The sequence below is a fragment of the Schistocerca cancellata genome, chromosome 1 (assembly GCF_023864275.1).
Source record: "Schistocerca cancellata isolate TAMUIC-IGC-003103 chromosome 1, iqSchCanc2.1, whole genome shotgun sequence".
Classification (NCBI taxonomy): Eukaryota; Metazoa; Arthropoda; class Insecta; order Orthoptera; family Acrididae; genus Schistocerca; species Schistocerca cancellata.
In genome coordinates, this window is record NC_064626.1 from 909900137 (window position 1) to 909923779 (window position 23643).

Below are 23643 nucleotides of genomic sequence, written 5' to 3' on the forward strand. Positions count from 1 at the left end.
GACAGAAGAGTTTACTTTCAACAAGATGGTGCCCCAGCCCACTACCAAAATCGTGTTAGGGCGTATCTCAATGAAAATCTACCAGGAAGATGGATAGGCCATAGAAGTGTTGTGGAGTATCCACCACGTTCCCCAGACCTAGCTCCTCTGGACTTTTATCAGTGGAAAACACTAAAGGACACCGTTTATCTACAAAAGCCACACACATTGGATGAACTTCGAGAATCCATCGTACATTCATGTGCAAATATACAATTGAACATGTTGCAGTCAGTAGATTGTGCTGCAGTTCGGCGGCATCGTTTGTGTGTGGATGTTAATGGTGGCCATTTCGAACACCTACAGTGATATCTTGAAGTTGGACTTTCACCAAAAATAAGACAACTCCGTCAATTAGTTTGCAAGTTATGGACTTTTAAACAGTGGATACATTTTTTTGGACCCCTGTGTATTTTAAACCTTTATCAATATGTCTCATCATTACTTTTAATCAATTATTTGGTGTGAATATTTTTTTCCATTTTTAATCTTTTGAACTTTTTAATACTTTTATATTTAAATACACAACAAAGCTATTAAACATGAACCTAAATTATTTCAAAATAAAGATGAAAATGTAATCAAAATCCAATCAGTTTCACATGACTGGGATGGAGCAAAGTTATGTAGTAATAAGACAATATTTTACTCGTGGGTTCTCCTCCTCCTCCTCCTGCTGCTGCTGCTGCTGCTGCTGCTGCTTCTTGGTGAGTAGATTTTTTTATCCATCCAATTATATTATATTTTCAAAAATTAATTACTTTCATTGATATGTAAACAATATTTCGTAAGATTAATTAAGTGTGCTGCCTTTCGACTTTGCTAAAGAAAAAGTGTAATTGCAGCAAAGGTACTGTTTATATTTTGTCCATGGTGCAAGAGGTTGATTGATTGACTAATTATTTAATTGAGATGGGTTATGGGAGCAAACGGCGAGGTCATCAGTCCTGCGATTCCAAAGTGAGTCACAGAAGAAAGAGGTTCTGCTAAAAGTTGACAGATCCACATCAGGGGAGTCAAATTATAAAATAATGATCATTAAACACACACAGTAAAGGCAAAAAAGCTGAGACTAAATCTAAAAACTGAAAAAAGGAGGGTGGTAATGAGGTTACAGACTCAGAATACTGTAAAAGAAGTCCCAACTACAACCAACCCGCCCCTGCCCCAAGACTAAAGGAAGAGCCTTATATCTGAAAAAAAAAAAAAACACTTTCACAGAGGAAACTGAGGACCAGTTCAACCATCCGTGGATCGTCTGCTAATATTAAATTTAAGGAATCGGGAAGACTACTTAACACGAAGGGCCAAAAGAAGGGACTATTCCTCCAATATGTGTGATATCATCAGTCTGGCTCCACAACCACACTGTGGGAGTGGGGAGAGGGGGGGGGGGGGGGGGGGGTTACGTATGAGGAAACAATGGGTGAGCTGGGTATGACCAATGCGTAAACGGCATAAAACAGTGGGCTCCTTCCGAGAGAGCGGAAGGAAGAGCACCAAACTGCAGTAGACTCCTTGATCGTGCAGAGTTTATTACTATGAACAGTAATGCTCCAGGTGGCATTCCACTTTTGGGCACAGAGAGATTTGACGTAGATCCACATATCCACAGCTGGAATCATTAAAGGAAATGGGGGGGTTAAGTATCTGCTTCTCTTGCAGAACGGTCATAGTTCATTCCCTGAGATGCCCAGATGACTTGGGACCCAGAAAAAGACAACTGAACAGACGGCATGCTCAAAGGCAGGGAGAAGGTCACGGACAGCAGAGACCAAAGGGTGAAGAGAGCAACATCGGTTGATTTCCTGCAGGTTGCCCATGGAGTCTGAACAAATTAAAACACTGTGGAGGGAGGCCTGAGAAATAAAAAGGAGGGCCCTATGAATGGCTGGAAGCTCTGCTGTGAACACACTACATGATCCCGGCAATAAATGGTGTTCGAAGCCAGTAGGAAATGTGAAAGCATATCCCACCTTATCGATTGTCTTAGAACCATTAGTGTAAAAGATGGTGCACCCTGGAACTCTGCAAGGATGGCACATACACAATGCCGGTAAACCATAGGAGCGACAGATCTTAGAACCCTTGAATAGGTCAGTCCTAATCCGTGGTATAGGCACTATTCAAGTGGAGGGAGGGGGGGGGGGGGTGATGCGATGAAAGACAGGGGATGGAGTCCAGAGTGTGGAGATGGAGTAAAAGATGGTGGCACCCTGGAACTCCAGAAGGATGGCAGATACAAATCATAGGAGCGACAGAGACCTTACGACCCTGGAATAGCTCGGTCCTAATCCGTGGTCTAGGCACCATCCAAGAGGGGGGTTATGGGAGGAAAGACATGGGATGCAGTCCAGAGAGTGGAGATGGAGATCCTGACAGAGGGGAGTGAGACACATGCCAACTGGCAATCCCACCCATGGGCAGGTGTTACGAGGGAGACATCCCTCATTAGCGAAGAGCACAGAGTACACAGGATGATCAGGGAACTCGCAAATGGCAATTGCGTAAGAAACAAGGAGTTTGCTCCATCGGATATGTAGAGGGGAATCCCCGCTTCTATGAGGAGACTACCAACACGACTAGTGTGAAAGGCACCAACAGCCGGATGCACCCCACAATGATGGATAGGGTCAAGGAGTTTCAAAGTGAAAGGAGTTGCTGAGCCATAAACCTGACTACCATAATCTAGTATGGACAAGACCAGAGCACAGAAAAATAGAAGACTGGAACAGTCTGCACCCCAAGATGTGTGGGCCAGGAGGCGGAGAGCACTAAGCTTCCGCATACAAGTAGTCTTTAGGTGGCGAATGTGGAGCAGCCACGTCAGCTTATCAAAAGTAAGGCCCAAGAAATGGAACTGTGCTACAACATCGAGGAGTTGCTTGCTTAAATAAAGTTCGGGATCGGGGTGTACTATGGGTCTATGACAAAAATGCATAACCCACATTTTGGAGGGGGAAAACTGGAAGCCATGGGTGGTGGCTCACACAAAGGCCTGTCAGGTGGTGCCTTGGAACTGGTGCTCAGCAAATACTACCTAGTGGGAGCTGCACCAGATCCAAAAATCATAGACGTACAATGCCGTGGTAACTAGAGGCCCAACAGAGGTCACAAGCCCATTGATGGCAATTAAAAAGAGTGTGATACTTAGCACAAAATCCTGTGAGATACTATTCTCCTGAATCTGAGTGGTGCTGAGTGAAGTGCCAACTCGAACCCGAAAAAGACAATGAGATGAAAACTCAGAGATAAAAATGGGAAGGGGACCAAAGAAGCCCCTGTCATGGAGGGTAACTAAAATGTGATGGTGCCAAGCCATGTCATACGCCTTATGTACTCGACAAGGTGCTAGTGTTGAGTAAAAGCCTGTCGGATGGCTGATTCCAACTGGAGTAAATGGTCAGTTGGAAATCGCCATGCCCAGATGCCAGACTGATACAGGGAAAAAAGGCCCCAAGATTCGAGTGCCCAACATAATCTGAAGCTGAGCATCCTTTTGAGAAGTTTACAAAGTACATTCATCAGGATAATTGGGCAGTCGCTGTCTAGAGGCATTGGGTTTTTCCTGGGCTTAAGGACGGGGACATCTATACTGTCTTGCCATTGGTGTTGCCTCTGGGGAACATCCAAGTGTTGGATCGTCTGGCTGTGGATGGAATCCGGGCCTCAGGCTGTGTCTCATGAAAAGCTAAGAGCCTGCACCAATTCCCATTCAGTGAAGGGTGCATTATAGGGCTCAACATGGTGCGGGATGAAACAGATGGGGGTTTGTTCAACTGTGTGTTACTGCCAGAGAAAGGTAGTAGGGTAGGAAGAGGACGACAATGCCATCGCAAAGTGAGTTGCGAGATGCTCTGCAAGGACAGTTGACTGTCACTGGCAGCCCAGAAGTTTACAGAGCTTGGACCGAACCTGCAATGAAGAGGCATATGTCCCCAGGGAGGAAACGTAGCACTCCCAGCATTCCTTTTCACTCTGTTTAATAAGGTAGCAACCTTAGCACGGAGACGCTTAAAAGTAAGGAGGCTGGTCTGTGAAGCTTAAATCGCTGCAGTGCCTGTAGGCAGTCCTGGACTGCGACATCCTTGGTCCACCACGGAACCAGTGAATGACAAGGGGGACCTGTGGATAGGGGGACAGCAGTCTCAGCATCATGAAGACTAGTGGCAAAGATGCCTTGCACGACTATATCAATGCAATTTGAGATGGAGGTGTCACAGTTCACAGCAGACATATATAAAGGCCAACTGGCCCTGCGGAATCCCCAACTTGGGGGCCTGTCTGCCTGGTGGCAGCAGGGAAATGATAGAATCACCAGAAAGTGGCCGTTCTCACAAAGGTCATCATGGGATGACACATGTAGGGGAGCCACGAGGGTACAGGAGGAGATCGTGAGATCGATAGCAGAGAAGGTGCCATGAGTGGCACTGAAGTGGGTAGGGGAACCACAATTGAGGAGACACAAATTGAGGTCCGTGATAAGTTGGTCAATTAGGATACTCCTACCCACTAAAGTGACACTCCCTCACAGTGGGTGGTGGGCACTGAGGTCCCCAAAGAGGAGAGACGAGGGTGGGAGATGCTGGATTAAAGTAGACGGTCCTACGTAAGGAAATGGCCTACTTGGAGGGAGGTAGACATTGCAAATGGTGACTGTCAGAGTCGTTTGCACTTGAACCACTTTCGCTTCCAAGTTGGTATGCGGGGGACTCAGTCATTAATGACATCGGAGCGAACCAAAGTGCAGAGCCCACCAGTTTCGACAGAATGCCCAATAACCACAAAATGTTTAAGAGTGGCCATCAAGGAAATGCGTTTCTTGAAGAACAGGACAGAATGCAGAATAGGAGGAGATAAGACGTTGAATTTCTGGTAGGTGACGATAGTATCCATTGCAATTCCACTGGATGATCGTGTGGTGAGAGTCCAAGGTAGACATGAAGAAGAGGAGGAGGAGGTCAGGTCACCCGGAGGAGGTCAGGTCACTCTGTCAGTAATCACTGACAAGGATGGGAAATAAATAAGATGTCAGACTCAGGTTGCACAGAGGTGCCTTCTCTTGGGATTTATGTTTCTTCTTCTCTTTCTGAGGTGGAGAAGGATAGGGCACAGGGGGAGTACAGGCTTCTAGAAGACCTAGAACTGAAAGAGAGTGAGTGACCTTGGGATGCACATGGCCTCATGGTGGTAATAGTCTTCTGGCCTGAGAGACACCAGGTAGAGGGATCCAGAGAGGGAGCCCAATCACAGGCAGATGCCGAAGAAGGGGGGAACTTCTTTGGCCAGGAGGGGAATGGCTCCCTAACAGGAGGTTGTGGTGAACTGCAGAGGAGGGGGAGGGGAGAGAGGGACGTGGCTGGGTTAAGGACAAAGGAGGAGGAGGAGAAAATGAAGTAACAGAGGCAAGATAGTGACACTGGATGGAGTCTCTAATGCTTTTGGTAAGCCTCAGCATAAGACAGGTGATCAAAGGACTTGTATTCTTGGATCTTCTTCTCTCTCTTGTAAGCTGGGCAATCCGGCGAGCGAGGGGAGTGGCGGTCAGCATAACTGACACACACACACACACACACACACACACACACACACACACACACACAGGCGGCGGAACACAGGGACTTCCCTCATGGAGTGAGTGGTCACCACACACAGGGTCTGCCATACACCGGGAAGTCATATGTGCAAAACACAAGCACCCAAAGCAACACATAGGTGGAGGGGCGTACAGCTTCACGTCACATCTGTAGCACATTACCTTGACCTTCTCTGGGAGGGCATCCCCCTTGAAAGCCAGAATGAAGGCGCCAAAACATTAAACATTAAACATTAAATATTACAATGGATATATAAATATAATTAAAAACATATGGACAAAGATTACAAATGAAAAAAAAAAATAAAAGGAAGGAAAAAGAAAATCATATACCAGTGTTGTTCTCACGATACTAGTGCAGCTAGATAAATTCTTTTTCAGCAATCACTCACAAAGTAGGACCCACCAGGGGTGAATGGCTGCAGGGTGTGATACCTGAGACCCTAACCTCTTCCTAGCGACTAGAAAATTCACATTTTATGATAAATGCTAAACAGATCCAAATTCTACCTCAAAATATGAACTTACTTAACAGACAGTATTTCATAGCAAACTGTTTCCAGGTGAGCTATTTTATCAGAGACAGTTCGAAACAGATTTATTTTCTGCATATACCGTATTTTCCGGTATATTGTATTTTACCATATTATACCTTAATTTTTAAACAATTTTGTTAAAAAATAACATTTTTTACCATTTTTATTATTAGACTGCAAAGTGTACTAAAAAAAATCTTAGTTTATAAAACTGAACTTATTTTTAAAATCTCTGAAAATCGTCATCTGAACTTTCTTCTTCTTCTTCTTCTTCTTCTTCTTCCTCCTCCTTCTCCTCCTCCTCCTCTTCATCACCATCATTGTCCTCTTCATATAGAAGACAGTCTCACTGCCATCGAGAGCATTACTTATGTTGCACTTCTTGAGAGATTTCACAATAATGTCTCCTCTCAGTCTAGACCACAACAATATTATCCACTGACGCACTTGCTTGATTGTAGGTTGTTTAGAAGCTCCCTTCAGCATGAATTCATGTTGAGTTTCATCCATCATCCATTTGTTCCATTTCTCTCTCATATACACTTTAAATGGCTTATTTATCGAGACGTCAAGAGGCTGCAATTGTGAAGCAAGTCCTGTCCGAATAACAGCAAGCTCTGTATTTCCCTATCTCAATTCCATTTTCACAGAATTTTTCAAATGACCACTAAACTGATCTAGCACAAGAAGAGAACTTGTCTTCAATAATGCGCCTCTCCTCCTCTCCCATACTCTGTTAATCCATAATTTCATACCAGTCTCATCCACCCCTTGTCATATACATGAACACCACCACCTGGCAGTATTTTAAAAGGTTTTGGCATTTTTTTGCACTTGAAAATGATCACTGGATTGAATTTAGTACAGTCAGCACAACATGAAAGGACAACAGTGTAGTGCATTTTTTCCACATACACTTATTTTTATAGTTATAGTTTTAGCATCTTTCATGACAACAGTTCTGTTACTCAGAACATCAAATGTCAGAGGAGTTTCATCCATATTTGCCATTTGGGTTATTGCCGCACTGGTTTGCTTCGATGTTGAATAATAAAGTGAAAGACAACATTTTTTCTTCACACTCCTGTGGTATTTTCTCAGATACTATGGTTTTCGTTCATATGCGAAGTCCATGATATTTCATAAACCTATGGCACCAAAAATGAGAGTCGTCCACAAAGTACGATCCATTTGGTTATATAAAACAAACGTGTACAGATACAGAAAAAATATTTATTGTACAAAAATCTACAACTGTTAAACTACTTTTCAACATAGCTTTCGAAATTTTGTAGGCACCTGTCATAGTGTGGCACAAGTTTTCGTATGCCTTCTTCATAGAAGTTGCCACCTGTGTATTCAACCATGTGGTAACATGTTCTTTCAGCTTGTCATCATCGTTGAAGTGTTGACCACTAAGGACATATTTTAGGTGTAAGAATAGATGAAAGTCAGTAGGAGCGAAGTCCGGGCTGTACGGAGGATTCAATTGTGTGAACCAGTTCATCAGTAACCACAGATGGGCGTCCACTTCATTCTTCATCGTGCACTTGATCACATCCTCCATTGAACAGTCTGACCCATCTTCAAACCACTGAATCACTCATAGCATTTTGTTCGTAAATCTCACAGATTTGCCAATGAATATCCTTTGGTTTAACTTTCTTTGCATTTAGAAAACGAATCACAGATCTGATATCACACGCAACAGCATTTTCAATTATGGCTGACATTATAAAGAAGCACTACAAAGCACACGTCGGCAGCAGCGACCTGAAAATGGTGTACAGTCTTCTCCTCGAGTCAGAGTATGCTCAGAACTGCGATCGTAGCGCTTTCACGGATAGAAATAGAACTTACTTTGTGGATGACCCTCGTAATAAAATTTCTCTGGATTTGTGACTGCATTGTCGATATTGAGAACTTCCAAAATGTCATTAGTTTTACATACTGGCAATGCAATCACAAACCCAGAAAATCTTTTATTGACTGCAACAATGGTCACGGAAGCCTTCAGTTACATTTAATCCATCCTTAAAGCCTGTTAAGTTCCATTGCAGCACTAGCTTACAAGCATGTATTTGAATAATTTTTTTTTTTATTAATTCTAATGCCATTTTGACAATGTCCTTGAATGCATTTCAATATGTCATCTAGTTTTGGCCATTTTGCATTCAATCCTGTATTTGCGCATTTAGTCTTCCTCATTTTTTTCAGTTCTTCTGTACCATGCCACCAATCGCAAATGGTTTTTTTCTGTTGGTGGAGGGCCAAAATGCTGCTCTGTTTCCATGTCCTGCTGCATACGCCATTACTTCAATTAATAGTCCGCATCATGAATACCTTTTATTTTTTTCAATTAGGAGACTAGCTACTAACAAAAATATTGTACTGTTACCAATGACACAAATCACTTTCAATTCAAGTTCACTGGCTCCATAGACTGCAATGACCCATCACAGGTTAAGCAGTGTGGCCTCAGTTGCCTGAGATTGCAGGCATGTGTGTGTAAGTTGCGTTTGCGTGATTGTCGTCTAATTTTGACGAAGGCCTTACTGGCCGAAAGCTATATTTGTGATAGTCTTTTTGTTGTGCCTATCTGCAACTCATCATCTCTGCTGTATGGTGAGGGGCAACTTTCCTTTCCACAATATTGTTACATTCCATGCTGTATTTTCCATTGTTTGAGTCTGACAGTGCGTTTTTTTTTTTTTTTTTTTGGCGGGATGGGGGACAGAGAGAGAGAGAGAGAGAGAGAGAGAGAGAGAGAGAGAGAGAGAGTGAGAGTGAGTGTGTTAGCAAGCTTGTGAATTCCCGCAACTCACGTCCATCACATCAGTGCACTGCTGCTGCCAGTTGAATCCAATTTTGCCAGATAGAGATAGGTTTCCTGCGGTATAGAATATATGGTGATTTTTAAGACTGGCAGGAATTTTAAATCAAACAATGAACATTTTTACATCAATTTCGAGTAAAGGACGCACCTGAATTTTGGAGGCAATTTTTCAAGGAAAAAAGTGCGTCTTATAGTCTGTAAAACATGGTAAATATCAAAAATGTAACCAATTTTCAGTTACCGGAATTGTACTTCACCTGGTGAAGCCCAATTTGGAATGACAATGTGCATAAGAACCTATTAGCAAAATAAAATAGTGTGGGTGTTTGAACTGTAGTTTTATCGAATACCACTAGAGGTTGGACCTGAACTACGTTGTCAACAATATTCTGCTGACCTCCACAAGCAACTGAGTGATAGCCATCACCAAATGCTTTGTTGTGCATTGCTCATTGTATTCTTATTTTGAAATAAGTGAAGCGACCAATCCTGATACATCACAAATCTTGATTACGGCTCTTACAATACCAGAAGAGATCGACGATTGCTGTGAAAATCTTTCAGTTCTGCTGTAGGCTGCTTCCCTGAGAAAGGGAGGTAGGGCTTGTTTCCCCGCACCGCTCCTCTCCCCTCTGGCAGTCATCAAAGTTCTAATTCGTTTACACTAGTGGCCATCTGCCACTATAGACTACAGTTCCCACACTCTGCGCTATAGCGATTGGAAATTAAAATCTGTAATATTTTTTGACTGGCTGAAATTCTTCCCTAATGTTAAAATAGAGTTTGGTTTTACTTCTAGGTGAAGTGCCTTTTCAGTTCTACCTGGAGCGTTGTTAAGCATGGGTTGCCCATGAAAAGTCAAAATTAAAAGTCTGGAGATTTTGTAATTGTCGAATTGGGCAGGAAAAGACAAATAAAGTCCAGAAACACATTAAATCGAAGACACATTCAGTTCACTGGTGGGGAAAATGCTGCTTCTTTTCAACACAACAATCATTTTTGAAATCTTAAATACAGCCAAACGAAAAAACCAAAGGCCATTTCAGAACAAAGATGTGCTGAAGGATATTCCAGTCAAAAAGTTGCCTATTAGAACTTTTATTCAACAGTCAGTTTCAAAGTTTATCTTTACTTATGTAGCATGACAGCTTTTTAAATTTGAGCATCTAATCATACAAAAACAAAAAAATAAATGCGAATTTTGATAAAAACAGATGCAAATTTTTACAAAAATAGATGAACTTTTGCCACAAATAGATGCTATTATTTTCCAATCCCTATCTATTCCACTCTCTAGGTGGTTTCAAATTGTCAATCCCACCCCTGGGGACCTGCCCTTGTTAGTAAGCAAATGTTGCATGTTGGTTACAGCTCTCTGCTGGATAACTGTAGTTCACAGAGTTACTTTCACTTGTTTGTCATGGCAAAAGTATTTTATTATTTTTTATATGTTTCTCTTACCAAAATGAAACCAGGGAGACAGGTTGCTAAGTGCATCAATTGTCGGATCATTCCGCTTGGAACCATAATTTTTTAGGCCCTTCGTGCAAAATTTATGCAACATTAAAAGACCCGCCTCAGTGCCTGCAGTTGCCCAAGTCACAGGCTGAACACTTCGATCAGCTTCTATGAATTTTTCAGCTGCTACCCAGTTAGCTTCCTGTAACACCAAAGTTCATTTCAATCATTCAAATTCAATAAAAGACATTATACCATTCTTTCGAGCAATCACAATCAACAAATCATTTGTTATATTAAGCAAAATATAATCCCACATTTAAGAAGAGCAAGAACATAAAATCAGTCACTGAATACATACACGAGAATGAAATAGTCAATATATACAACAACATAATTAATGAGAAGTAAGTGTAACAGATATACTCCCGTTGTTAATGTACAAATTGTCTTACAATAGCATGCTTCTTAGGTGAATGAGGATGTGGCACAACAGGTGGATATTGTGTTAAGTACTCCTGCAGTTTGCTATTAATTTTATTTCGTATTGTCCTGGCAGCATATTCCAATTTATCTGAGGCAATCCAGCATGGGACAATATTGTGAGCATCCACCTGAAACAGACAAATGAACTATCTTCACCCCTTATTCTCCTTGTCTACACAAGAGGATGTCTGCAACAGCATTATATAAGTCTTGGCACAATTCTACTCCTATTAGTCCACTGAACCTCCCCCCATGAACCATGGACCTTGCCGTAGGTGGGGAGGCTTGCGTGCCTCAGCAATACAGATGGCCATACCGTAGGTGCAACCACAACGGAGAGGTATCTGTTGAGAGGCCAGACAAACGTGTGGTTCCTCAAGAGGGGCAGCAGCCTTTTCAGTAGTTGCAGGGGCAACAGTCTGGATGATTGACTGATCTGGCCTTGTAACACTAACCAAAACGGTCTTGCTGTGCTGGTACTGCGAACGGCTGAAAGCAAGGGGAAACTACAGCCTTTATTTTTCCCGAGGGCATGCAGCTTTACCGTATGGTTAAATCATAATGGCGTCCTCTAGGGTAAAATATTCCGGACGTAAAATAGTCCCCCCATTCGGATCTCCGGGCAGGGACTGCTCAAGAGGACGTCGTTATCAGGAGAAAGAAAGCTGGCGTTCTACGGATCGAGGCGTGGGATGTCAGATCCCTTAATCGGGCAGGTAGGTTAGAAAATTTAAAAAGGGAAATGGATAGGTTAAAATTAGATATAGTGGGAATTAGTGACGTTCGGTGGCAGGATGAACAAGACTTCTGGTCAGGTGGCTACAGGGTTATAAATACAAAATCAAATAGGGGTAATGCAGGAGTAGCTTTAATAACGAATAAACAAATAGGACTGCGGGTAAGCTGCTACAAACAGCACAGTGAACGCATTATTGTGGCCAAGATAGACACGAAGCCCATGCCTACTACAGTAGTACAAATTTATATGCCCACTAGCTCTGCAGATGATAAAGAAATTGATGAAATGTATGATGGGATAAAAGAAATTATTCAGGTAGTGAAGGGAGACGAAAATGTAATAGTCATGGGTGACTGGAATTCTAGAGCAGGAAAAGGAAGAGAAGGAAACATAGTAGGTGAATATGAATTGGGGGTAAGAAATGAAAGAGGAAGCCGCCTGGTAGAATTTTGCACAGAGCGTAACTTAATCATAGCCAACACTTGGTTCAAGAATCATAAAAAAAGGTTGTAAGACACCCTGTATCCTGTAAGACATTTCCAGGGGCAGATGTGGACTCTGACCACAATCTATTGGTTATGAACTGTAGATTAAAACCGAAGAAACTGCAGAAAGGTGGGAATTTAAGGAGGTGGGACCTGTATAAACTGACTAAACCAGAGGTTTTACAGAGTTTCAGGAAGAGCATAAGGGAACAATTGACAGGAATGGGGGAAAGAAATACAGTAGAGGAAGAACGGGTAGCTCTGAGGGATGAAGTAGTGAAGGCAGCAGAGGATAAAGTAGGTAAAAAGATGAGGGGTAGTAGAAATCCTTGGGTAACAGAAGAAATACTGAATTTAATTGATGAAAGGAGAAAATATAAAAACACAGTAAATGAAGCAAGCAAAAAGGAATACAAACGTCTCAAAAATGAGATCAACAGGAAGTGCAAAATGGCTAAGCAGGGATGGCTAGAGGATAAATGTAACGATTTAGAGGCTTATCTCACTAGGGGTAAGATAGATACTGCCTACAGGAAAATTAAAGAGACCTTTGGAGAAAAGAGAGCCACTTGTATGAATATCAAGAGCTCAGATGGAAACCCAGTTCTAAGCAAGGAAGGGTGCTGGAAGGAGTATATAGAGCGTCTATACAAGGGCGATGTACTTGAGGACAATATTATGGAAATGGAAGAGGATGTAGATGAAGATGAAATGGGAGATATGATACTGCATGAAGAGTTTGACAGAGCACTGAAAGACCTGAGTCGTAACAAGGCCCCGGGAGTAGACAACATTCCATTAGAACTACTGACGGCCTTGGGAGAGCCAGTCCTGACAAAACTCTACCATCTGGTGAGCAAGATGTACGAGACAGGCGAAATACCCTCAGACTTCAAGAAGAATATAATAATTCCAATCCCAAAGAAAGCAGGTGCTGACAGATGTGAAAATTACCGAACTATCAGTTTAATAAGCCATGGCTGCAAAATACTAACACGTATTCTTTACAGACGAATGGAAAAACTGGTAGAAGCCGACCTCGGGGAAGATCAGTTTGGATTCCATAGAAATGTTTGAACACGTGAGGCAATAATGACCTTACGACCTACCTTAGAAGAAAGATTAAGGAAAGTCAAACCTATGTTTCTAGCATTTGTTGACTTAGAGAAAGCTTTGGACAATGTTGACTGGAATACTCTCTTTCAAATTCTAAAGGCGGCAGCGGTAAAACACAGGGAGCAAAAGATTTGCTTAGGAAATGAGATGCTTAAAGTAGTAAAGGAGTTTTGCTATTTGGGGAGCAAAATAACTGATGATGGTCAAAGTAGAGGGGACATAAAATGTAGACTGGCAATGGCAAGGAAAGTGTTTCTGAAGAACAGAAATTTGTTAACATTGAGTATAGATTTAAGTGTCAGGAAGTCGCTTCTGAAAGTATTTGTATGGAGTGTAGCCATGTATGGAAGTGAAACATGGACGATAAATAGTTTGGACAAGAAGAGAACAGAAGCTTTCGAAATGTGGTGCTACAGAAGAATGCTGAAGATTAGATGGGTAGATCACATAACTAATGAGGAGGTATTGAATAGAATTGGGGAGAAGAGGAGTTTGTGGCACAACTTGACAAGAAGAAGAGACTGGTTGGTAGGACATGTTCCAAGGCATCAAGGGATCACAAATTTAGCATTGGAGGGCAGCGTGGAGGGTAAAACTCTTAGAGGGAGACCAAGAGATGAATACACTAAGCAGATTCAGAAGGATGTAGGTTGCAGTAAGTACTGGGAGACGAAGAAGCTTGCACAGGATAGAGTAGCATGGAGAGCTGCATCAAACCAGTCTCAGGACTGAAGACCACAACAATAACAGCAGTCCACTGAAAAAAGAAGTGTACAACATTTTTCAAGTTAACAGTACCATGTAATGGAAGATAGAAAATATGATAACACTTAAAACATTTGCATAATTAAATAATTATTTATTTATTAAGAATACAAATCCTAAGAAGTCCATCAAATTTCAGAAATTTTGTTTCTTCTCTCTTGATTTAGATGCCTTACTTCTGCAATGTTACTTCCCACACGGGATATTATTTTAAATACTCCATAGTATAGTCTGTGTGTCCTCTACCACTAGGGAATATAGTCCATAAAGAAATGCACCAAAGCAAGGGGAGACTGTAGGGCTACTTGTGCTACAGGCTTATGTTTCACATAAAATGTGAACAGCTATTTTCCTTAGGATAGCTAGTGTAAAAACACTATCTGCTCACAACTATCCAGACATTCTTATATAATGAACCACTGATAATTAGATGTCAATGCAGATGGACCCAACAGTATCAAAAGAGGCGGGGAGTATTGTGCGGCCCCATCTCTTTATTTTATATTCTTATTCTTTTTCAAAATATTTATTAAGCAATTAACACTTTCGTATAAATCATCAAATAACAGAATGTAACAGGAAATAAACTCATTTTATAAATAATTATAATACTCTACTACTCATTTACATTTCAGCCTTCAATATGGAAATCTGTAGGCAATTGTCCATTGAGCTATTCCTTAGATGACACATTTGTAGAATTCACATGTCAAAATTTATCTGTTTACATAGAGGAATCCTGAGAAAATTCATGTATGTAATCCTCGAACAGGGCTAACAAGTTACTTTCTCATGTTCATCCCATAAATATGGGATACACACACACACACACACACACACACACACACACACACACACACACACACACACAAAATCATGGTTTTCCTGTTTAAAAATACCCTTAAGTGACAAAATATTTTCCCTCAGACCTGTAGAATTATATGCTGTCCAAAAGTTTCCCAGCAGTTTAGAAAAATAAACCCAGCAAAAAACAATCCATTTTGGAAAGATCTTCGACACGTGGCAACACATACATTGCAAATTTTCTTACTATGAAAGTATAAATACAAATTCTGCCAAATACAACATGGTAGCTTCTGAAGCACTGAAATTGGGATTGCGATGCGCTTTATCAGCTAATCATAGCTCACATCACATGATCTCATCAGCCAGTGACAGTCGATGTTCGGAGCATAGGACACGTGTTGTAGTCCGCTGTTAGCCACATCACCATTAAGTAGCGCAAACAGGCAAACAGGAAAAGTTTATGGTTTAAATTAATATAAATACAGTACAGCTACGAGAAAGGCTAAGCTTCCACATATAATACTGGTGTTTATTAGTGTGTGTTACCCTTTAAGATATATCGAACATAAATGCGCCAGTAAAATTTTAAATAATGGCTGGTCGTCTCGGTCCGAAATTTCTCTAAGTGGCTGAAGCTCAAAGTGTTAAGTTTTGAATGAAAGTCAAACGCTCTGTGATTTAAGAAATTCATCACCACATAACATAATTTATTTTGCATAAAAGGAAATTTACTTTGAAAGTAGCTCTTCTCAAACCACCATCTGCAATATTTTTCCACAACCTGTTAGAAATGTAAACAGCTATGAAGTCACACTCATCAAAAGCAGTTTCTTATTACGAAGTACTGCACAGTCTTCATCTTAAGGCCTTTCACACATTTTGCTGTTGGCAGACACTTGTGTGTGTATTGTCTTTTGTTGTTGTAAATGGCACTTTTTCTTTGCAACTGAAGTTTTATTTTGGTGTTATTCTACCGTTTATGTGTTACTGCTGCAGTATTATTCTGAAGTAGTGGGCTAACCTAAAATTCTTTGCTAGAATATCAGTTCTTACTACTCAAAATTACAAAAAAATTTAACTGAAAACTAAAACAACGCAAAATTCTTGGAGTTCTAAAAAATTCCCAGATTTTTCCTGGATTTCCTGAGTGTCCCATAGTGTATACACCATGTAAATACTGTAAATTGTCCTTTATTTTAAGTCAATAAATTGTACAAATTGTGTGCGCCATGATCCATGTTGTTGCATGTCACTCTGCTTTGGGAAACGGTTTCCATTTGGCTATCATAGTGTTACGGACCTGTATATTGCATGTGTCCATTCTATTGATCAGTCAAATCATGTCCCTTGCTGTCTCCCATATTGCGACATATTTTGGGCATTCAAAACAATGATCAATTGTGTCTTCCAAATTACAATTTACACACACAGTTGACTGTTTTAATGCGGTGCAGTAAAGTTTGGAGTTGGTCACTACTGTCTGGTTTATCACTTTGTACTAAGTCATTACGGTACTATTTTCATTGTTAAACTGTCGCTCCCATTTATTATGAATTAGTATTCCTTGAGAGCCAAGGCTATTTTACGAACTTTCCCTTGTTTTAAGATGTCTGGTGGTACATAACTTTTATTGAGATATAGTCAGACAAAGTTTAATGAGTGTGGGATATTGACAATATTAACTGGCGCTGCTTTATCTCTGATATCTGGAGATATTTGTGAAACAGTATAACAGTTGTGGTCTCTTCTTTCTATTACATGCTTAGTTCTGATGATGAGTAGTACCATACATTTTGCGTGCAAGTCCATTAGTTCCAGTCCATCCTCATTTAAGTTCAGGGTGCAAGTCTGTAGAGAAACCTTAAAAATTTCACTCATCTCTATTTTTTTTTTTTTACACTTCAGGAGTATCTGAGCTAAGTACCGTGCTTTTGTGAGCATTTGCATGTTGCTTAACAATTTCTACTCGTGTAGATTTTTATCAATCATTCTTCTTTTATGTAGTGTCATGGAGCAAATGAGAGCCTCCAACCTCTGGGAATTATTTAACGTAATGATACCTATCACTTGATGTTTATCTTTGGTACTAAACCAGTTCTGCTGTATATTCCACTTATTATTTGCAATTGGCAACAACAAAGTCTTTTTGTGGTTAACAACTGCACCTGTAGCTTTTTCATACTGTTGAAGGATGTTATGTAACATGCTGTACTGACACATCCCATTCCTTGAATGATAAGTATCACATCCTTAAAAGATGTTTGTGGCACAGTAGTCAATATGTGGTGAGCACCCCACTGTTGGGAGATGTTTTAAATCATAGGTGCTGATACCTGAGCCAATGTTCCAGTGACTGTACAAAATCGGTTAGCAGTCAGACGACCATACCTGTCTGTTGACGTGGATATAGGAGCTCCATGAAGTGGGCTGTTCAGAAGAAAGAGCTCCGTGAAATCTAAGAAGGCGAAATGTCAAAAATACTAAATGTATTGTAACCATTATTTATCAAGTTGAATATCAGATCTGTTATGTACAGGGTTATTAAAAATGATTGAAGCGATTCCACAGCTCTACAATAATTTTATTATTTGAGATATTTTCACAATGCTTTGCACACACATACAAAAACTCAAAAAGTTTTTTTAGGCATTCACAAATGTTCAATATGTGCCCCTTTAGTGATTCGGCAGACATCAAGCCGATAATCAAGTTCCTCCCACACTTGGCGCAGCATGTCCCCATCAATGAGTTCGAAAGCATCGTTGATGCAAGCTCGCAGTTCTGGCAGGTTTCTTGGTAGAGGAGGTTTAAACACTGACTCTTTCACATAACCCCACAGAAAGAAATCGCATGGGGTTAAGTCGGGAGAGCGTGGAGGCCATGACATGAATTGCTGATCATGATCTCCACCACGACCGATCCATCTGTTTTCCAATCTCCTGTTTAAGAAATGCCGAACATCATGATGGAAGTGCGGTGGAGCACCATCCTGTTGAAAGATGAAGTCGGTGCTGTCCGTCTCCAGTTGTGGCATGAGCCAATTTTCCAGAATGTTCAGATAAATGTGTCCTGTAACGTTTTTTTCGCAGAAGAAAAAGGGGCCGTAAACTTTAAACCGTGAGATTGCACAAAACACGTTAACTTTTGGTGAATTGAGAATTTGCTGCATGAATGCGTGAGGATTCTCTACCGCCCAGATTCGCACATTGTGTCTGTTCACTTCACCATTAAGGAAAAAATGTTGCTTCATCACTGAAAACAAGTTTCGCACTGAACGCATCCTCTTCCATGAGCTGTTGCAACCGCGCCGAAAATTCAAAGCGTTTGACTTTGTCATCGGATGTCAGGGCTTGTAGCCATTGTAAACGGTAAGGCTTCTGCTTTAGCCTTTTCCGTAAGATTTTTCAAACCGTCGGCTGTGGTACGTTTAGCTCCCTGCTTGCTTTATTCGTCGACTTCCGCGGGCTACTCGTGAAACTTGCCCGCACGCGTTCAACCGTTTCTTCGCTCACTGCAGGCCGACCCGTTGATTTCCCCTTACAGAGGCATCCAGAAGCTTTAAACTGCGCATACCATCGGCGAATGGAGTTAGCAATTGGTGGATCTTTGTTGAACTTTGTCCTGAAGTGTCGTTGCACTGTTATGACTGACTGATGTGAGTGCATTTCAAGCACGACATACGCTTTCTTGGCTCCTGTCGCCATTTTGTCTCACTGCGCTCTCGAGCGCTCTGGCGGCAGAAACATCAAGTGCGGCTTCAGCTGAACAAAACTTTATGAGTTTTTCTATGTATCTGTAGTGTCTCATGACCATATGTCAATGAATGGAGCTACAGTGAATTTATGAAATCGCTTCAATCATTTGTAATAGCCCTGTATGTAATACAGAGGGGCAGTATATGAGTTGGTAGCTGTCCTCATTTATCATGTGTTGAGTTGTAATTTTGAAGATAATATAAGAAGGTAAATTGAATCTCGCTTCTTATTTATATGGTGGAGTGAATGAGAATGAGAAGTTAACTTTCAGCAGCTTTATCTACAGCCTGTAAGGAGGCAATGTCTTAGCCAAGTTGGAGGAAGAAGAGACATGGATTCAGGGTACAGACTAGCAGGACCCTGATTAATAATACTTAATGGTGACCGAATATTAAATGAGCAACATTCACTGCATACACAAGTAGTGTCCAGATGCCAATTATTTAAGTGTTTGGTGCATGAGGTGAAGTATAACAAACCACCACACAGCCCAAGCCAACCCAAAAATACTTCAATGCCAACATCTCTGGAAGTTTCATGAAAACACCCAAGTAATAGGTGTAAGCTCTATATTTGAAACATTCATTTCCTACTTAAATTCCTTGTCACTCACAGCATATAGTGCAGAGGAGAGAAACTAAAGCTACTGCATGTAACACCATAGATAACAGGCAATCTTGTCTGACCGATATGATGACCAGATTTTCTTATTCATTCTACCATTAATAATGACTTGTGACATGGCAGTGCCCAAAATATTCTGAACCCAATCAAAAGCATTTTTACAGTCTATTAATAAAATTGCTGCTTTCTTTTATATATTGTATATTAGTAAGAAATTGTGTGTTTCTGTCCAGAACAGCACACGTCTGACTCGGACTAGTCACTTTCTCCATTTTTTGCTTTAATTTCCCAGAAAAGCACTATATTGTCAACACTGAGTAATCTGATCGAACGCAGATTCTATAAATTTGGTGTTTCCCCTAAAACGTTAAAGTTTTCCATATAAAATTCAACACAATTCCTATCTCCTCATGAAGATTTTCCTTCAGAATTCGTTTTGATTGCTTCCTCAATCTCATCTAAAGTGAAAGCCTCATTAAGGTGCATCCAATCACTTCTCGTAAGCATGTAAGGTGTTTGTTGAAGAAAACTGTTTATTGTGGATAGGTTGGTATCACTCTCTTTGAATAGGGTTGTAAACTGGATGGTGAGTTTGGTTTTGATTTCACACTTGTTGGTAGTTTTCTGGTTGCTAAGTTTTATTCAAGATCTTATAGCTTCTCTTCCACTCCCTGTCTAAGTGGCAGATTAAAATTGGTTCTTCCGCATTGAAACCTACCAGTTGACTCCACCTAAGTGTACCTTCGGTTTTCATTCAGAGGTCACATAAAAGTTTTGCCTTAATTTGTCTCAACTTCGGCAGCAAGTCTGACTGAACTGTTATTTTACTAATGAGATCTTGCAGACAACTCTGGCAGAATTCAGAAGTTGATTGGAGCCAGGAGGCTGTAGTTGATTAATATAGTTCCGTAGCAGGCTTAGCTGGCATGAGCCACCATTCCAATACGTTTTTAATGTGGCACTGATTTTTGAGTACCTCTTGCCACATGACTAACAGATCTTGTGTCAACTCACGATCTTCTAAATGGCTAATTTTAAGCTTCCAAATGCCTTTCTTAGGCTAAACGTGTTGTCGGGTATTTAACTTGCCAGATGTGTTTCCAATGAGCTGAGAATATCACCACTTTTTTCTTTCCGTATTTGAGCTAGGACTGAAGGTGACGTGTATCCTATCAAGTCTACTATACTATTAGTAAAAAAAATAGGTGTACTGCCAGGGTTCAGAATTCACAAAGTTACTTCAAGATGGTAACTGTCAACCAGTGCTCGAGTTCATTATACTAGTTTGGAAGAGATTTCTGATCATCATTAACCACCACTGATGGTAAGTCTTTACAAAGGAAAACCCAGAACTGTCCTAATTCAATCCTTGTATTACCAAAAAAAATCAGTGAAGTAAGTGTTAGTGTCAGTGATGTTGACAAACAGCTGAAATTGTTAAAACTGGACAAAGCTCCCTATCAGACCCTATACTGAATTTGCAGCTGACTTAGCCCTCTTCTAACTATAAACTGTCATAAATCCCTCACACAAAGCACTGTGTCCAGTTATTGGAAGATACACAGGTCACACCTGTTTACAAGACAGGTAGTAGAAATAGTCCACAAAACTACTGTGCAATATCCTTGACATTTTGGCTTCTTGTAGAATCTTAGAACATATTCCGAGTTCAAACATACCGCAGTGTCTTGAACAGAGCACGGATTTCGAAAACATAGATGGTGCCAAACCCAACTCGCAGTTTTCTCACATGAAGTACTGAAAGCTTTAGATCAATGCAGTCAGATAAAAGTAGGATTTATTGATTTCTGAAAAACATTTGACTCAGTACCACATCCAAGCTTATTGTAGAAAGTATGACTGTATGGGGTATCAGGCAAAATTTGTGACTGGGTTGAGGCCTTTACAGTAGGGAGGATACAGCATGTTACCTTGAATGGACGTTCATCATTACGTGTACAAGTAACTTCAGGACGCCTCAATGAAGTGTGTATGTAGGGACTGTTGCTGTTCATGTTGTTTGTTAATGACCTTGCTGACAATATTAATAATAAGCTCAGACTTTTTGCAGGTGATACAGTAATTTGTAGTGAAGTACTGCCTGAAAGAAGCTGCATATATATTCAGTTACAGCCTGATAAGATTGCAAAGTGGTGAAGAGACTGGCAACTTGCTATAAATGTTCACAAATGTAAAATTGTGCATTTCACCATATGAAAAAGCATAGAATCCTATGACAACCGTATCAGTGAGTCATGGTCGGACTGTCACCTCATACAAATAACTGGGTGTCACACTTTGTGGAGATATGAAAAGGAATGATCAATTATTCTCAGTCATGGGTAAATCAGATAGTAATACTTTGCTTTATTGATAGAATACAGGGAAAATACAATCAGCTTACAAAGGAGATTGCTTACAAATCACTTGTTAATCATCATTCATCACTGACATAATAATCAATTAAACAAGGGCTTAAATTCATGGAAAAATAGCCAAAGTTCCTTAGCGCAAGCTTAAAGTTAAAGTTTCACAACTGTGAGCTATTTGTATTCTGAGTGGAATCACTAAAAAATAGCAGTAAAGTTTTAAAGTTCAGAATAGATCACCTAATGTGAAATATTCGAAGTCTATACACTGAAAATATTTCAGAGTGTACACTATTGGACACACAAAACTCCATGACTCAATACTTAGAAAGATTTCGACTCACTCAAAATGCGACCTGTTGCTGTTCATACATACTATCTGTTCCTAACTGCTACAAAGACCATACATAAAATGTCCTAGAGCCAAGAAACACACATACAAAGATGGCTGCCACTATTTAAACCCGCACACTGGCATGAGTCACGCACATCACTCCTGAATCATACTTCAAATGATAAGTTAATGTTAAAAACATGTACCATATATTAATTTGTGCTCAAGTTTCCTCAGCTTTCTACTGCAGTCCTTAGATTTCCTCTAAAGTAAATAGTTTTTTTTTGCAAATAAGGATTTTCGCCCATGTAAATGCTACTTTGCATTGTTATGTTACTAATAAATGTAAACAATTGAAACTAAGTACATTCATACATCCATAATTATGTCTACTTAGTAAAGCTGCCACTACTTTCAGTGTTTCACATCTTATTTACATGAAAATTAAGGTTTTTATGAGTGAAATATACATTCCGACCTGTAATTAAAAATGGGTAATATTTATAATTTAAAAAAGATCTACTGTGTGACAGTCTGACAGCGCTCATTTAGACCTATCAGTTGACACTCTGTCTGTAAATATTCCTAAAGGCATTGTCAAGATATTAACTATAAAAATCCATTTTGTATATAAAACATTTAATACAAAGTAACAAAAACTACATTTCATACTGAGGGCACATTTCACCTATGCAGTCATCTTAGTTTTGTCAATGTAGTCATGTTGCTGGCTTCTCTGTCACAAGTTGGGTTTCATTTTTATTAAATTTAGTTTTATTTGATATTAGTTCTGGCCAATCAATTTGACCATGGCATGGCAGCTAACCTTCCATGTTTCACAGCAACAGCATGGTTTTCCCAACGGCGTGGCCTGTGGTCTAGAATTCTCATACTCAAGAGCCTCTGCCAATCACTGCACCTTAAAGGGTGCCACCACCTACTTATGACACGATAAGCCTCATGCACTACTGAGGTCCAACTGTTTCAGTTCGCCTGCCTTCCTTAATGCCAAAACACTTGCTGGTTCAGCTGCTAATATCGCAACAGAATGCTATTGCATGTCTGTTTTTTAAAGTTTCTCATCACCACTATCGGACGGTATCATCTCAACCCATAAAATTACAAAGCAATATCTTTAACATAGGTTTGCTGCAGAATTCTTTAACATATTCTCAGTTCTAACGCAATAACTTTACTTGAAAAGGAAAAGTTTCTGTCAACAAATCATCATGGATTTAGAAAGCACTGCTCATGCGGAACGCAGCTTGCTACTCTCACATAACATCCTGTGAACCATGGATTAAGGGCAACAGGCTGATTCCATATTCCTAGATTTCTGGTAAGCAGTTGACATGGTGTCCCACTGCAGACTAGTGTAGTGACCATATGGAACAGGTTCCCAGATATGTGAGTGGCTTGAAGACATCTTAAGTAACAGAACACAGTATGTTGTCCTAGACAGGGAGTGTTCATCAAAGATGAGGATATTGTCAGGAGTCTCCCAGGGAAGTCTTGACAGGAGTGCTATTATCCTCTTTACAGGGTGATTAAAAAATACTTTTAAAAGCTCTAGGGACAAGTTCTTTACTCCGAAAGTCATTCTTTTACGACTTTTTAATGATGGAGCTCATCAACACAAACTAATAACACATGCTTGAAATGTTCTCCTCTTGCTTCTAAATATACTCCCTGACAATT

The 23643-nt window shown here is 40.4% G+C and overlaps 1 protein-coding gene across 9 annotated transcripts in view; it reads right to left on the reverse strand.

Annotated features, from left to right (window-relative positions):
• LOC126191077 (deoxyribodipyrimidine photo-lyase) overlaps positions 1-23643 on the reverse strand; it is a 120480-nt gene that overhangs the window by 34964 nt on the left and 61873 nt on the right. For all 9 annotated transcript variants that reach the window (XR_007538318.1, XM_049931832.1, XM_049931841.1 and 6 more), the window contains 2 exons: positions 10921-11079; positions 10469-10667 (listed from right to left, as the gene is read on the reverse strand). Coding sequence is in view for 8 of the 9 variants with exons in the window: in XM_049931832.1 (XP_049787789.1) it covers positions 10469-10667; positions 10921-11079 (358 nt within the window). In the remaining variant the exon portion in view is untranslated. The remainder of the gene's footprint in view (positions 1-10468; positions 10668-10920; positions 11080-23643) is intronic.